The 15,589-nt window shown below is 43.0% G+C and overlaps 1 protein-coding gene across 2 annotated transcripts in view; it reads right to left on the bottom strand.

Annotated features, from left to right (window-relative positions):
* The window catches only part of dgkb (diacylglycerol kinase, beta), a gene marked incomplete at its 3' end in the record, with an annotated part of 75,182 nt that overhangs the window by 40,873 nt on the left and 18,720 nt on the right, over positions 1-15,589 (bottom strand). For both annotated transcript variants that reach the window (XM_079503961.1, XM_079503962.1), the window contains 12 exons: positions 14,690-14,739; positions 14,080-14,154; positions 11,008-11,127; positions 7,202-7,319; positions 6,780-6,868; positions 6,349-6,465; positions 6,043-6,141; positions 5,515-5,616; positions 4,520-4,593; positions 3,653-3,727; positions 1,013-1,098; positions 27-116 (listed from right to left, as the gene is read on the bottom strand). In XM_079503961.1, coding sequence (XP_079360087.1) covers positions 27-116; positions 1,013-1,098; positions 3,653-3,727; positions 4,520-4,593; positions 5,515-5,616; positions 6,043-6,141; positions 6,349-6,465; positions 6,780-6,868; positions 7,202-7,319; positions 11,008-11,127; positions 14,080-14,154; positions 14,690-14,739 — 1,095 coding nt within the window. The remainder of the gene's footprint in view (positions 1-26; positions 117-1,012; positions 1,099-3,652; positions 3,728-4,519; positions 4,594-5,514; positions 5,617-6,042; positions 6,142-6,348; positions 6,466-6,779; positions 6,869-7,201; positions 7,320-11,007; positions 11,128-14,079; positions 14,155-14,689; positions 14,740-15,589) is intronic.

Raw genomic sequence — 15,589 nt, forward strand, 5'->3', positions numbered from 1 at the left:
GTGAATGCTTTGCCAATGCCACGTACCTCCTCCCCAGCGCAGACATCTTGCCAGGTCGTTGCCGGTGCCAAGGGGAAGTACACACACAGGGGGGTTCCGGTCCAGGTTGGCCTTATCTGGAGCAACAAGACAAAACATCACGACAAAAAACAATTCCACAAGATCGCATACCGTAAACAAAAACACAAATCCATTTTGCAGACCGGGTTGCTAAACTACAAGTCAATATGAATGGCTCGTTGTTCTGTCTATTTCAAGAGATACATTATTTTGGCCAGAAGGTTATTACCTCTCTTTGTTTTGATTGATAAAAATTGAGGCAATTTTTGAAAGGTCGAACAAGTAACAGGTCTTCAAGTCCAAATAGAACTCTGGCAGGTGATTTCTTATTTTCTTCAAATGATGACTAATATGCTGTTTTCCAACTCACATAATCATCCTATTTTACCTCCCCTGAATACGGAGACTTGAATGCACGTAATGAAAGTGTTTATAAATGAACCAAACATCTTTTACTATTTCAGCCAAAATAACTAGACTGCAGCTGACTAGCTGCAGTCTAATGATAATAACGCATTTCCAAAAGAAGAAGAAGTAAAAGGAACTGCATGTCATACAATCCCTTTATAGAGGGAGATTATGGAAAAAGTTTGTGATTTTGGCCACACATATACACGCAATATATATATATATATATATATATATATATATATATATGGCTTGTCTTAGATATAATTAAATGTCCAGCAGATGATTGATTGATTTAAAAAAATATATATATAAAAAAAATCACAATTATACAAAAGAATAATAAATAAATAAATACATAAATGAATGTACATACATTAGCACTTACATTCAAAAGCACTGTAATTGATACAGTTTCACAAATTTACATCTGACAAAAACACTTGTACCTGAAGTCTAGTTTATACCTACAGTTTAAGTCTAGTTTATACCAACCGTATGTAGTCTAAAGTGCACTACTTAGAGTATGAAGTCTAGTTTGTACCTATGAAGTCTAGAATCCACCCCACTGTTCCGTCCCCGCCACAGGCCAGCACCCTGAAATCAGGAACATCTCTGAAGAAATTCAACCTATTGAGACAACAAGTCAACACATCAGCCCTACGCAACAACCTGGAACTACTCCTTCTGTTGCAAGTATTAAGTGCCATGACGGTGATGATGATTATATTATTGTTATTGTGTACACACACACACACACACACGCGCGCGCGCACAGTACAGTACAGTACAGTACAGTACAGTACAGTACAGTACAGTACAGTACAGTACAGTACAGTACAGTACAGTACAGTAGAGGGACCCCCTGGGGACCCCCACACGGTAACTCTGTCATTTCTCAACCGTTTCGGACGCGGGGCGGCTCGGCGGAACCGGGCCGGCACCATGGGCACGTTCCTGTGGGTCTGGAACTTCCGGGGACCCCCCGGGGACCCCCACACGGAGTTGCACCACTCACTTCACACAGGATTTTATTATTAAGCATCCACTCATTCCCTGCCAAGGACATCTTTCATGTCTTTTTTATGGCTTGCCCAGAGCACATCTTTTGGGGGGTTCTATTCCTTCAGAATAGCCTGCGCCCCTCTAATTATATCTACCGGATAGTAGGTTCCCCGCTGTGGTCAGTCGATGAAATGTTTCCCCGCCGTCCACTTCCATTATAAGCGTGATCTTTGGCCGCGTTTTTCTCAGAATTGAGGCTCAGATTGAGGTGATTGAACAGAACGTCGATGTTAGGGGTTCTTAAAAAATCCTTGCTGGCTCGGGCAACTAGTGTAGCGGTCCGGGCACCTAGGCTGCTAAGCCAGCCTGACGGCGTGTCGCGGGTTCGACTCCCGATCCCGACGACCTTTGCCGCGCGTCACCCCGCATCTCTCTCCCCAAACTGTACACTATCCAATAAAGGCAGAAAAAGCCCACAAATATATCTTAAGAAAATGTCCTTAGCTTGCTACCTCACAATTACAATATTAACGCTTCTGATGACTTTTAAAGTTATGATCGCAACATTGGTTATGATTTTGCTTCCGGTTCATTTGGGGTGAATTGCGCGATTTTCTAAATAAAAGACCCCGTGCATCATGTTGGCAGGGGAGCCACAGCACCAATGGTGGTGGTTTATGAGCTTAAGCAATATTTTTGAAAGACAATTTTGTCGCCATTTCTTTTAAACCTTTTGCCTATATTGACATGCGCAAAATAAGAACGCCAGGTTGAAAGTTGCTAAAAAGTAAACCTTATGAACTGTGTACTATTATAATATAATGATTAGAAAATCATTATAATAGCACACAATTCATAAGGTTTACATAATTGTCATAAGGTTTACATAATTGTCATAAGGTTTACATAGTTGTCCTCTCCTTTATTCAGCCATTACAACACTGTACAGTACAGCTTCTCTACAAGCCCCTCTAATCTCACAAAATAACACATGTCGCACTGACAGTCATTTATTCAGTGAGCTAGCCTGCCTGTTCAACAGCTAATTGGATCATGACAGGCAATGTTCAGTCCAACTCTTCCGTTCCTTCACAATAACAAAGACCTAACTGAATGAGCCAGCCTCCAAGTCTCATATGACGGATAAATGATTCGCTCAATTACTCTCCAACTGGGACTGCAAACCATGTTAGACGCAAAACAGACGGCCGCAAACATGAAAGGCAACTTTGGGGATATTTAAATACCAAGAAACAAACACTTAATTTGGCATAATTATGTTAGCAAGGCAGCTAATTGACAGCAGTGTGTACGGCTGCCTCGGCCGGCAGCGTCCAATGGTGACCGGTCACCTTGCTAATGCACACTGTATTACGCACACTTGACAAAATATTAACAAGCTAAGGTTTCTGCAGGGCAGGGTCATCTGGAATGCTCTCAACCCAAGACCGGGTTCTTCTGAGTGCAGCATGTCCAAATCTTTGCAATACAGGTGAGCCTTCCAGCCACATGCAGAGAAATTTAAAAGAAGCATATCCGACAAATTCAGACTAGAAGCTTCACATTCTTAGTGAAACCTCATGGAGGCTTTGTTCCTGCACTTGCTGTTCATACTTGATGAGGCAAAAATATTTTTAAAATCATAATGAAAATCAAACAACATCACGGCACGGCAGAGAAGCATCCTCTTCACTTTTCAAACAGCGGTGGATGCCGATGCAAAAGTGAAGGAGTCTTATGCATGTAAATGATCCACCCACTTTCTTAATCACAAAATCCAATGTTGCTCGCGCCGATGCAACAAGATGCTGTTGTTAGTATGCGTGATCACACGTGTTAAGGTAAGAATGTTATCCCTCTCTGTCTGTCAATCATCTGCACTCACATCCCCCCCCATCTACACACGCGCATATGCATATTGACACACTGGCCGCCGAAGGCTCCACCATGATATATCCAATATTTGTTATGTGTGGTCCCACCTTAACCGTGTCTCTATTATGTGAGGGGAAGGAGGGAAGGGACTAATTCTAAGACCACTCTTGCATGTGATCCCAGTCATTATGTGTGTGCAAGCGCAGAATACATTAACGTGTTCGTCAACAACAGATCACTAGACAATGTGCTTCTTACTCTTTCAGTATGTGGTATATAGGAAGCAGCTGTAAAGAGAGATTACCCTGGCATTGGTCCATTCTTGGCCAGGTTGTACACTTGTCTTGGGTTCAAAAGATACTGAAACTTTCTAGAAATCCTGAAGAATAGAGAATGCACAGGATAAACAGGATTAAAGGGATATTTCACCTTCAAATGAAATAAACATAAATAAATATATAAAAAATAAATGAAAAATGTTATGGAAAAATCACGGCCCCCTCACCCTTTAGAAGAACATTCTAATGCATGAGGGGCTGTGATTTTTCCATTACTTTTCAGTGAAACACATCACATTCATGCACACAAATCTGTATGATGACAATCATCTACTAGTAAAGATCAATTCATACATTTATAACTTTTGCCTGTGCACTTGATTCAAAATGTCTTACAGTAGCGCAGACACAACACGGCAGTAGACTGGGCAGCAGGGTACGACATATAGCGAAAGTCCCCTTGAGGAGAAGCCATTAGAAAGACTAATTCATTTTAATTTCAATTTCATTACATCAACTGGCTCAAGTCATATTTTGATCTCATAATTTAAACAAATGAGGCCTGGTGTAATAAGGAGTGAATGAATATGTTTCAGTAATAACCCAATTAGCCCTGGGTTAAAGAAGTAGGGGGGGGGGGGGGGGGGGGGGTCTGTCTTTACGGCTAGTGCGAGTCAGACATGTGACAGCACGGAGGGTGTCAGGGGCGGTGGCCTGTCATCAAGGTGGCCGGTGCAGTAGGTAAATGTTATTGTGTTTTTATTTGACTAAGTAAGCCTCAAGCACTTGGCAGTCAGGGACCACGCTGTTACTGCATGCTCTCTCTGTCCCAGTTAAAAGTACTGTCAGACTTTAGAGGCCTCTGGAAGAACATGGTGAGATCGTGCACTTACCTTTCTCCCTGCTTCCCTCCGCTCTTTGGATTGACAAACACCAGCAGAGGATGAGTGCCCTCTATTGTTGTGATCTGAATAGGAGACAGCAACACAAAGGCATAGTTATTTGAGACCGGAGAATTCGCCAGAGGACATTTCCATCATGACACATCCACAAATATTATTAAAATTACACAGCACTTCCACAACTGTTGCTATCCATTACAACCAGCAGCATGTTATAGGAAATATCACTCGCACATAAAAATAAGGCCATCTATAGCATATAGGCCTAGTAGTTACTTTCCACCATTTTGCTCACTGGCGAGGAGCTTTGTGACATGTGTCAGAGGCCTTCCCAGTAGCTAAAACATTAGGAAGAGGGCGAGAGAAGAGATGAAAGCGGGACCCGCAACACGCAGTGTAAACAAGCTCTAACCCGGCAGACCAGTTTGAACTGTTCTCCCTGCCGTAGTGTGCAACCACTCGCCTTGCTTCAGCTGTGTGTTTTCTGGTGCACTCCCTGACACAGATGAAGCGCTTAACTCCCCCTGTCTGCTACCCCAGCAGGCCAGGGGTGAATTAATGAGCTCTCTGTCCAGTCAGGAATGATCCATTACTTCCTGTAATTATAAATGATAATCCTGATTATTACACTGGTTAGCCGGCGAGCGGCAGAGATGGATGCGACTGGGATGTGATTCATTGTATTTCTCTCACAGCCACGCGCAGACGAGCTGTCGCCACAGAGAGCGGTGGGTTTCCATCGCCGGTGTGCTGGCTGACAGATATTAGTAATGATCCGATTGAACTGGACTTTGTTGTATACATGCTGATGGCAAACAAGGGCTGTAGTGTTAAACCCTAAGGCCAGCTGTAAAAGGGCTGTAGTGTTAAACCCTAAGGCCAGCTGTAAAAGGTGCGCAATGATTGTACAGGTACAGTACGTCAGCCATTTGTGACATTTTTCTCCACTGTGTAGCCAATTCTACAGTTTGAAAGCTGACTGTCACCTGCAGTCCTTGACCATCCACTGTGACTGAGTTGGCCCTTTGCATCTTCCCTCGGCTTGACTGGCTGGATTTGGAGTCGTTCCTCAATGTTGACTGACGTTCCTGGGGTCAAAGTGCAGCGTGAATAAAACACTGATTGATTATTTTGGACATTTTATGGAGACAAAACTCAGGTCAGAATGGGCTACGCCGTAGTGGTAACGAACAAAGTGGGAATGAACAGTTGTGTAGGTGGGCCCTAACAATATAGAGGTACACAGCAGAACTATTTTGGTCCCATTTTTACATTCTCACAGTTAATTTTTTTTATTTAAAAGCTGTAAATGCACACAGAACACAGACAGGTTAAGCACTTGAACCCCAGCATCCGTATCCTGGGGGGAATACTAGCTGGTTTGGTGTAAATGGTAAAAAAGCAGTCCAAGTACAGAGCGAACAGAGGTTTACTAAGTCTAGAGAGTTTGGGTGGGTAACTTACAGTATATGTAAGGCATGATAGCACATAGCAGGGGTGTGAGGTGAACTCACCAGAACGACGGGACAGATCGTGTTGGGCGGTAGAATGTGATCTTTCAGGGGTCCACAGTCACACTCAGGCTTCACATGGGAGGCACACTTATTATGGAGCTGAAGAGGTGACAAACGTTATTAACAGCCAACTCGTATCAATAACAATGTGTTCCAACTATGCACTTTCAGGTGGTACATTCACAGAACGATTGGTGGAATGACTTGAGAGGTGCAAAAAAAAAAAAAAACATAAATCCAGAAACAACAAGAAACAGTGGGGGAAATAATGAGGAGGTGGCTGCTTCTCCCTGGGTGGCATCCTACCGTGATTTGGCACCAGACGCAGTGCAGCCCAGTCAGGCCCTGGTAACACTTAATAGTTTTGTGACACTTGTCACACCTGGTGGGGCAGTTCCCCTCCACCCAGAAATGGTGCATCACCTGCAGATCATCATGGTGAGAAGCAAACGGGTATAAGGAGGTTAAGGGAGAAGCATCTAGCATAGATTATAAAGAAATAGAAATAAAGACAACCACAAGAAAGAAAGAAAAGAAAGAAAGAAAGAAAGAAAGAAAGAAAGAAAGAGTTTGTGTATTGTGCACATCTTTAAGGCAGGATGATTCTGTAATTAGCAATGCTTAGTAGCAGCTCAAGTTGTTATAATTTCATTAGATGAAGAGAAGCCCTTGGTTAAATCTGAATGGAGCACTGCTGTTCAAAGCGTGCCGATTGGTAAACACTCCAATTGCCACACCTCTGTGTTTTTCTTCGACTTGACATAGGTTTTGATGCAAGACGGCGGAGCACGAGCCACACAGCGCTCATGGACTGTGTACTTGCAGACTGTGGAAAAGAAGAAAGTTCACAGTGAGCATAAGGAAAGGACGAGCCTCAAGTATGCTTACTTGCTATTCTGATCTAATGTATGCTTTTCACATACCACAAGACAATTGGCACGCGTGTAGTGATATAATTACAGGAGCTGTAAACTTGCAGAATGTTGAAGCCAATTAATTAATCATCCAGTTTGTTCTTATGTCATACTCAGGGGATGGGGGGGGGGGGGGGGGGGGTATCTTTTACACCCAGAGTATGGCCGCCGTGAATGATTGGCTGGTGTCAGTGGCTTTATAGGGCACAGTTGGCCCATAGTGGCAGCTCTAAATGGTTACTCACAAGAACAGCAGAGTCCCTGCTTCCCCAACCCGATCAGCATGTTAAGACACAGGTTACAGTAGGCTGGCTTGTTGAAGTGCTTCAATCTCCATACATGCTGTCCATCGTCTTTCACATTCTGGAGGGAGAAGGACTGAAGGTTTCACTCATTGATTGATTGCAGATTGATTAGAGCAGTGGTTCTCAACCTGTGGGTCGGGACACCAAGGGGGGCCAAATAATATAAGAAACATAATATAACATATGTGATCTTGTAGCCTAGATCTTGTAGATCTGCAATTTTCACAATATTTATCTGTAGAACCGAGTCGAACAAAATGTCATGCCTCAAATCCTACAATTCCAAATGCTTATCAGGGTCGGGTGTCCCTAGTTCAAATATGTCACCAATGTACACTACTACAAAAATAATAGGTAGTTAAACAACTAGTAAACTCGACTAGTAAACTAGGCAACTAGTCAACTAGTAAAAATCACTAGAAGTGAAAGCCCTAGTACGCAAGCACACACACACACACACACACACACACACACACACACACACACACACACACACACACACACACACACACACACACACACACACACACACACACACACACACACGCTCATATAGCGAGCTTGTAGATCTGATATTTTTGGCAAAAGGATTTGGTGTAGAGGGACAAAAAGAGTACACACACACACACACACACACACACACACACACACACACACACACACACACTCACACACACACACACACACACAAATACAGTATAAAGATGAAAAAAATATCTATATAGTGAGTGTAACTGACAATACTCAGGAGACCATCAGTGCTAGACAGAGGATGATTAGATGGCTCCATCTAGTGGATAATATAATAGTAGTAGCATTTGATCAGTCTCTGAATCGAATACAATAAGAAAATGGATGTCTAAGACATCAACATAAAACTGACAACGTGTTTCATATGATTTATGAGTTGTTAATAGTTGCTACATTCACATGGATGAGCACACATTTTCAACTTACTTCACACTCAGTTGCAATTTCACACATTCATACCTTGTACAGTACAACCTACAACTGTAAGTGCTAAGAGCTTATGTGCAGTAGTTGAGTAGGAGAGAGGGTGTTATCCATTCATTTCCCCTCACAGATTTCAGTCAGGCTGGAGATTCAATCCAGTAACCAACCATGGTGGCCAAAGGCCAACCCACCTCTCTAACCTTTTTTGGCTACGCCTGACGCCTGCTTTCTAACCGGACCGCAAAAGAACATGGAGGCGTGGGCCGTGGCGCGTGTGGCCCCTTGCGCCTAAACACAGGCCCACGGCCGTCTTGAGTGACAGGCTGACAGTGCTGTTAAGAGGCAGGCAGACAAGAGTGCGCCCGTTTTTATTTATTTTTTATTAAGCTATTTGTTATAATCAAGAAATAACTTTGGCGTATCCATTCATATGAGGAAATCGCGTTAAAATACGAACTAAAATAACTACAATACATGTTAAAACAGAAGTTTGTGTAATGTCGCGATCTGCCTGCCTGCCTCTTCAGCCTGTCAGCCGCCTGTCACTCAAGACGGCCGTGGGCCTGTGTTTAGTTGCAAGGGCCACGCCTCCATGTTCTTTTGCGGTCCGGTTAGAAAGCAGGCACCACTGACCAGTGGTGGAAAGTAACTAAGGACACTTACTCTACTCTATTACTATAATCCTACTAAACCCCAGGAAATCTGGCCACAAAAGATCACACTAGGGGCCAGTAGGGGGCTGCCATACTGTGTGTGACAGTGATATGCTCAATATGTCAGTTTGTCACCTCCCTCTTCACATTCAATAGATCCCGTGATCTTTTTTGGCCAGATGAAATTTCCTGGGGTCTAGTAGGACTATAGTAAATAACAATGAAGAAATCGCCAAATTGTTATTAGCCACTTGCTCGAATGCCCCCTGTCAAAAAATAATGAAAATCGCTATCTTTTACTTTCTCTAATAACAACCTAAACATGAACCTTGGTTGAAAAAAAACTAAAGTTGTCCTTTAAGCCCTATTTTATAATGCTTTTGTACTGTTATTCAAGTAAATTCTTCTTTTCTGGTGTCATGCTTGTAGAACGCAGTACCACGGTGTGGTACCAATCATTTCTTCACGCGCACTCACAGGTACGGCACAGTGCACACGCATGCACGGTAGGACGCATCCCCTAACAGAAGTGTCTGTTGGGCAGTCCAGTCAATGGAGCTCTTGCCCAGGCTAGGCTGGGCTGCTGAAAGACGGAGAAAAGGAATCTGCTCCTCCGACAACAATAGATACATTGGCTGCCCCATTTAACCAAGCTACAAAAGCTGCGGACGCAACTCGTGGATATCAATGGTCCATGTGTGACCTCTTAAGTAGGCTGTAGCCTAGTCTGTAGTAGGCACATAGGCTACTGTGTGTGTGTGTGTGTGTGTGTGTGTGCGTGCGTGCGTGCGTGCGTGCGTGCGTGCGTGCGTGCGTGCGTGCGTGCGTGCGTGCGTGCGTGCGTGCGTGCGTGCGTGCAAAGTCACAAACTGACACGTCGGAACCAGTAGATTTTTAACACAGTATTATGGTGCTAGTAAAGGCCGGTACAGTGTGTTGTTACTGTTGTTTTATGCTCGTTTGAATTAATTAATTTGTCACGAGTTGTCTATTTGTGTGTGTTTGCGTGTGTAAAACTCTCATACTAGGCCATCAGCTGTTCTATGTGCACGCGCACATGTAGGTACGTGCGTGCGTGCACGTGACATCATTAAAATGCTGTGGTACCGAAAAAACAGTATAGCGATATAACATTTTTGTAAATTGGATTTAGAAGGCGTTTTTAGAATTGGTCTCAGTCCTAAATGCGTTAAGCAAAAAGTCTGAGTAATTCTTCCATAACTGCCACTCACTTCATTTCAGCATTGAAATGAAATGTAGATCCACATCCACTAGAGGGCCCTCTCTGAGAAAGATCCAAACAAGCTTGTCCTAGCCTCAAGCGCAGGTTCTCAAAGTGGGTCCAGTACGGCGACCCCTCAGTCCCTGAGGGGGTTCCAGAGGATCCACAGCTAAATGATGCTTAGCTAGGAAATAACCAAATTAACCCTCATGGGGCTGTAATTGAGAGTGTACATCTACATCAATATTTAAACACAAAACATATTCCATTTGTACACTAAAAAAAACATATCAATTTGGGGGTCCTTGGCACAAAAAGGTCTGAGCCATGGCCTGAGGAAGACCCTGTGGTTTAGTACTTTGATATGCCCAAGTTGTCCAAGGCTTTTTAACTTCCCTACTCTGTGTGAGTTTGTCTGAAGTTAGCCTTTATTGCCTTTACAAGTATATCTATTTTTTAAATCAAAATCAAATCTTACTCATTTAGACAGCAATTCTTTCTCTGAACATTTAGTTTTAGCCTTTAGGTTGTACATCCATATAAAAGATTAAAACAAATAATAATAATTAAAAAAACGAATGTAATGGATGAGACAAAGTAATATGCAAGGTGTCATGTCAGTGTGCCTGATACGTGTTTAAATATTGAGGTAGATGTGTGTGTGTGTGTGTGTGTGGGGGGGGGGGGGGGGGTCTGCTCATTCATAAACATGATATTGTCACATTTGTGTGAAGTAGCCATTAACTGCCTACTGCCCATGGCATTGTGGCTACAAAGCCACTGGCCAAGTGGCAGTATCTGAAACAGTCCGTGGTAACTAGCAAACTCACACCGTGTACTAATAATAGTACCCTTAACTAATAACCTTGGTAGGAACTCTTGCACAACGGAGTATAAATTAGGCTTAACTCACATACCGTCTCTAGACCCAGTAGTACCAGTAGTGGGATGGTGGTCATGCCTCCCTGGATCCACTCCTCTAGTGACACTGTACCATCATGGTCATAGTCAATCTCATGCATCATTTCCTGGAGGATCTACAACAGGTCATGATGGGAAGGGACACTGATTGATTGATTGAAATATTTATTAACAGTATGCAGAATAGGTACATTTCAAAACTGTGGACACTATAAATCATTACACTTGTTTACAATGGGGTCCACCATTTTAAATTCATCAGAACATTAAAGAGACGTACAAATATACACTTCTATATAACAAAAAACAGGAAATCATCATAAAATGAGCTAGAGGGGAAAATCATATAGGGCTCCATCTTGCGGCAGGGCCCTTTTTCCTTAATTTGGGGATTTAGTATTGTGTGAGAGGTGTGGCCCCGTACAATTTGTTATCTTGTGCCACAGCCTAAGTCCCTAAAACACCTCCATTACCCCTTACATTATGCATAGGTGTGGTTTGGGCGTTACAATGATTAAACCAATCACCATGCCACCTGTCATTGCCTTTAAGAGATCCATTATCCATTTAACATTATGCCCAGTGATTTACACTATGGCCCATGGCCATGGAAGAGCGACACCAGGGCCGGATTTAGCCAGCCCCACTCAGGTGGGCAGACAGAATTGTAAGGGGCGCGACTCCGCCGGCGCGGGTGGGGTGTCAAACCCACATTGGGTGGGCAGGACGCACGTTTGGGTGGGCTATGCCCACCCCTGCCCCCCCCTAGAACCGGCCCTGCGACACACGTTGCTGCCTTGAAATATATAGCCTATTTATATTTGATACAGAAGCCGGGTTGTTTTGTGTCCAGTAGCTCCAACACAGCCTCACTCATGCAAATCTAATAACTTCTTTGACTAGACAATTAAACACAATAAGCACAAGGAATTGACACTGCTGATTATAGTAAAATTCCAATCACAGAGATTTGTGGAGAATTAAGACAGAACGAGACCTCTGAGCTGCGAATGTTGTGCAACATGACTCAAGCCGAGGCAGCTCCAACTCAGGTCTCACAGTCTCAGAGACAGAGTCTGGAAGCTCCTAAATGCGTAATTCACGGAAAATGTTTATTACTTGAGGATAAAGCATGGCATAAGATGGAGCCCATACAGTGAGGGGAAAATGGGGTGGGGGGGGGACTTTTTAGGCGGGCCAGTTTCGAATTGCAGCCGTCCATAGGTGCCCTTTGAGAGCGGTTTTGAAGGAGTCCAGGGACATTGGTAGGGCATTCCACATTTTGGTGGCATAGGAGCAAAATTAATTTAGCCCCTTGTTTGTGCCAAATCTGCTACACATGGTTTGTTGAATTCCCTCTGGTGGTGTGGGTGTGGACTTTGTTGACATTAAGGAAGTAGGCTATTACTATTTAGACAGGTACATGGGTATCTTGGTGGTGTAGCGAATCTTGCGGACCAGACTCATTGCAAGATGCTGTACTTGCCGTCAACCCTAAGCCATTCCGGCCTGTCAAAATGGGCAGGGGTGAGGTGGGTTTGGGGAGTGAAGCCTGACCAGTTTGTTTTGGGAAGTTTGGAGCCTTATTTAGGGTTTAACACGATAGAAATAAAGGCACTTTTAATATATGCGATGCATGAAGTTTGTTGGCTCATTAGTGAACTGTAACACCTCTAGACTATTCACCAGGACAGTTTGAATAGACTGCACTACAAAAACATCAACAAGATAAATTCACCTACACCCACTCTTCTCACATTAGAAATACACAAGGGAGGTACACCCAGTAGTAGGCTACTGCTGTCTATTGCAGTGGTTCTCAGACATTTTGGGCTCAGGTCAACCCTGTGAATAACCTCTAGTTAGCTGCGTCAGCCGGAATTGATCATTTTCAGTAACTTCCACTTCCGTTTTCCCAGCTCACAGACCACCACTGTAAGAAACGGCTTATGTTAGCATTAGTTCACAATGGTTATCTTTCGCCAGAAACGTTAATATTTCGATCGCAGATCCGAATCTCGGACGGATGACCATCACCGCGGACAGTGCTCGTAGTTTCAGTATGTTTCTGTTAAGAGCAGTGGATATTAAACATATATTTTTGGGATGTCTGTCTGCCTCACTGTTTTATTACAGAAGCTTGTTTTATTTTTATTTTTTTTAATATTATAAATGAACGGTTTTCGAGTTACGTGGATTACAGACGTACATAGAATACACACAATTATTTGTTGCATTTATAGATAGAAGATACCAAATATTTTGCAATTCTGGAGTTAAAAATACCAGAACTATCTTGCCTTACCTCTTGGCACTACCTGTGAATTATGCACAAAGCGTAATTCACGTTATACAGTACGCACTATACACGCTATATAGTAAATTATGCAGACTCCGTTATTTGCGCCTGAACTAAGGTCATGAATCTAATTTGTTTGAGTCTGCAATGGGAATGTTGGGAGTCGGGCCTGGAGCACAATGGCACAAGTTACATTCGGAGGTCTCCCTCACTCCTAATTCTCAACGAATCTCTGTGATTAAACTTTTCCTAAAATCAGTATAAGTGAGTGTCAACTCAATTCCTTCCTTGTGTCAATTGTGTTTATATAAGACTTTAGTCTATTCACACATAATTATTTGTGCTGCGCAATTCCAAAATACACACTTCTTCCATGGGCAGAGAGGGAGAGAGCGTACGATAGCACTGTGTATAATGGCTTGCGCAGCCTGCAGGTCTTAAAGGCAATGGCATTTGGCATGGTGATTGGTTTTACTAATCCCCAAACCACACCTATGCATAATGTAACGGGTATCGCAGATGTTTTAGGGAGAAGGCCGGTGTTGGAACATAGCAACCTTTGCACGGGAACGCCCCTTGCGCGAACTTCGACCCAAAATAGGGCCCTAATCACTGAATTTAGAGTGACTAGAATGAATCTTATTTGGAGAATTTTGGCATAGGTTTGATTCTTGACTTTTTATTTTGTTACTGTTTGTTACTATTAATATTATTATTATTATTATTACCATCATTCGTTTTATCACTTAAGAAAAAATTCCTTTCTTACCGGCTTCAGCTCTGTTACGTCCCATTCCAGGTATTCAGCCACATGCATCATCTGAGAGATGATGTGCTCCAGCTCCTGTGGTGAAATCACAAGCTCTCATTATAAATACAGTTTTTTATTGTGCAGTCTATTATAGCTTAAAAGGGGGTGTCGGTATTGAGTGTCTTCGGCTTAAATTAACTAATACGCAGCATAATAGTAGGTTTTAAATGTCATTCTTTCACAAACAAGATTTCTAAACTGTTACACAAAGGGAAGTGCTCAGAGGTTGAGGGTGTAATTACAGTGGTTTCGCTTTTTTTGCGGGGCATGCAATTATATTCTACTGGCAGATGAAACCACTCTAAGGTGCTCTGAACTACTCTAATAGCTGTATACTGAATATCAGTTCTGCTGTTCTGACTATGCTAATATGGGTTCACTTCCAAAATGATGTGATACTGCTATTTTGAAGACCTTCACCAACCAGGTGGAAAACATTCATGACCTTAAGCTATTGAAAGAGAAATGTGCAATGACATACTGCATATTATATTAGATGGACAGAGTAACTGAAATGAAACTTTGAAGAGTTTCCCAATGATGAGAATGAAATGGCATCATTGTTTACCGAGCTGTCCAAAGACCCATTTCCATCTGTGTCGTAGAGGCGAAACATAACTGTGAAGAGAAAAACAAAATGTCACGCTATCGACACTGTGCTCTTTGACGCAAAGAGAATCCTTGAATGGGAAACACTCATCAGTGGTATGGACAGGAGAAATGGCTGCTTTCATCATTAAATCAAACAATAACAATAACGTAATACAATCCTCATTGTATTACACTGCGTTCAAGGTAGAATAATGATCCCCTTCTACAATGCTTGCAGGCATCTAAATCCAGCTTTAACTGTCCCCCTATCACCAACACTCAACAGTCACCATGGCAACAGAGTTCTCCCTCACCAAATGATTGGATATCACATAATGACACATAAACACTCCTCAATCAAAATGTGACAGTACTGTGAAAATGTCCCAGTCATTTGCACACTAATGGCTATGCACCATGCCATGGCTAGGCCATGCACTGTATAAGCACAACCTGGTCTTTGCATGGGGAGTTGTGGCACAGCTCCTCATGATGCTGACATCAAATCTAATGAGAAGCTAATTGACATCATCCTGTGTGCGAGTGAGTGTGGCCCCTCTGGGGTGAAGGAAAGGGAACATGAGATAAGTGCCTGGTGGCATCTGGGGTAGTCTAGTCATGGAGCAGAGATGTGTTGGTGGCCACAGGAATGGGACAGTGGACAGAGGAAGACAAGGGGTAGAGGTGACCCTCTGTCTTTGCAGTAAAGTGGTTGAGCTAAATACATTTCTGACCACTGCGTCAGTGGCCGTACGTGCATCTACAATATTATGGGAAAACATGAACGCCTGTTGAAGTGCTTCACATAACAGATTTCTAATGGGATTCCTTTATAGTCACTAGTCAGGCAGCGGCTGAAACCCATGTACGCAAGCTC

This window comes from Electrona antarctica (genome assembly GCF_951216825.1).
Source record: "Electrona antarctica genome assembly, chromosome: 6".
Classification (NCBI taxonomy): Eukaryota; Metazoa; Chordata; class Actinopteri; order Myctophiformes; family Myctophidae; genus Electrona; species Electrona antarctica.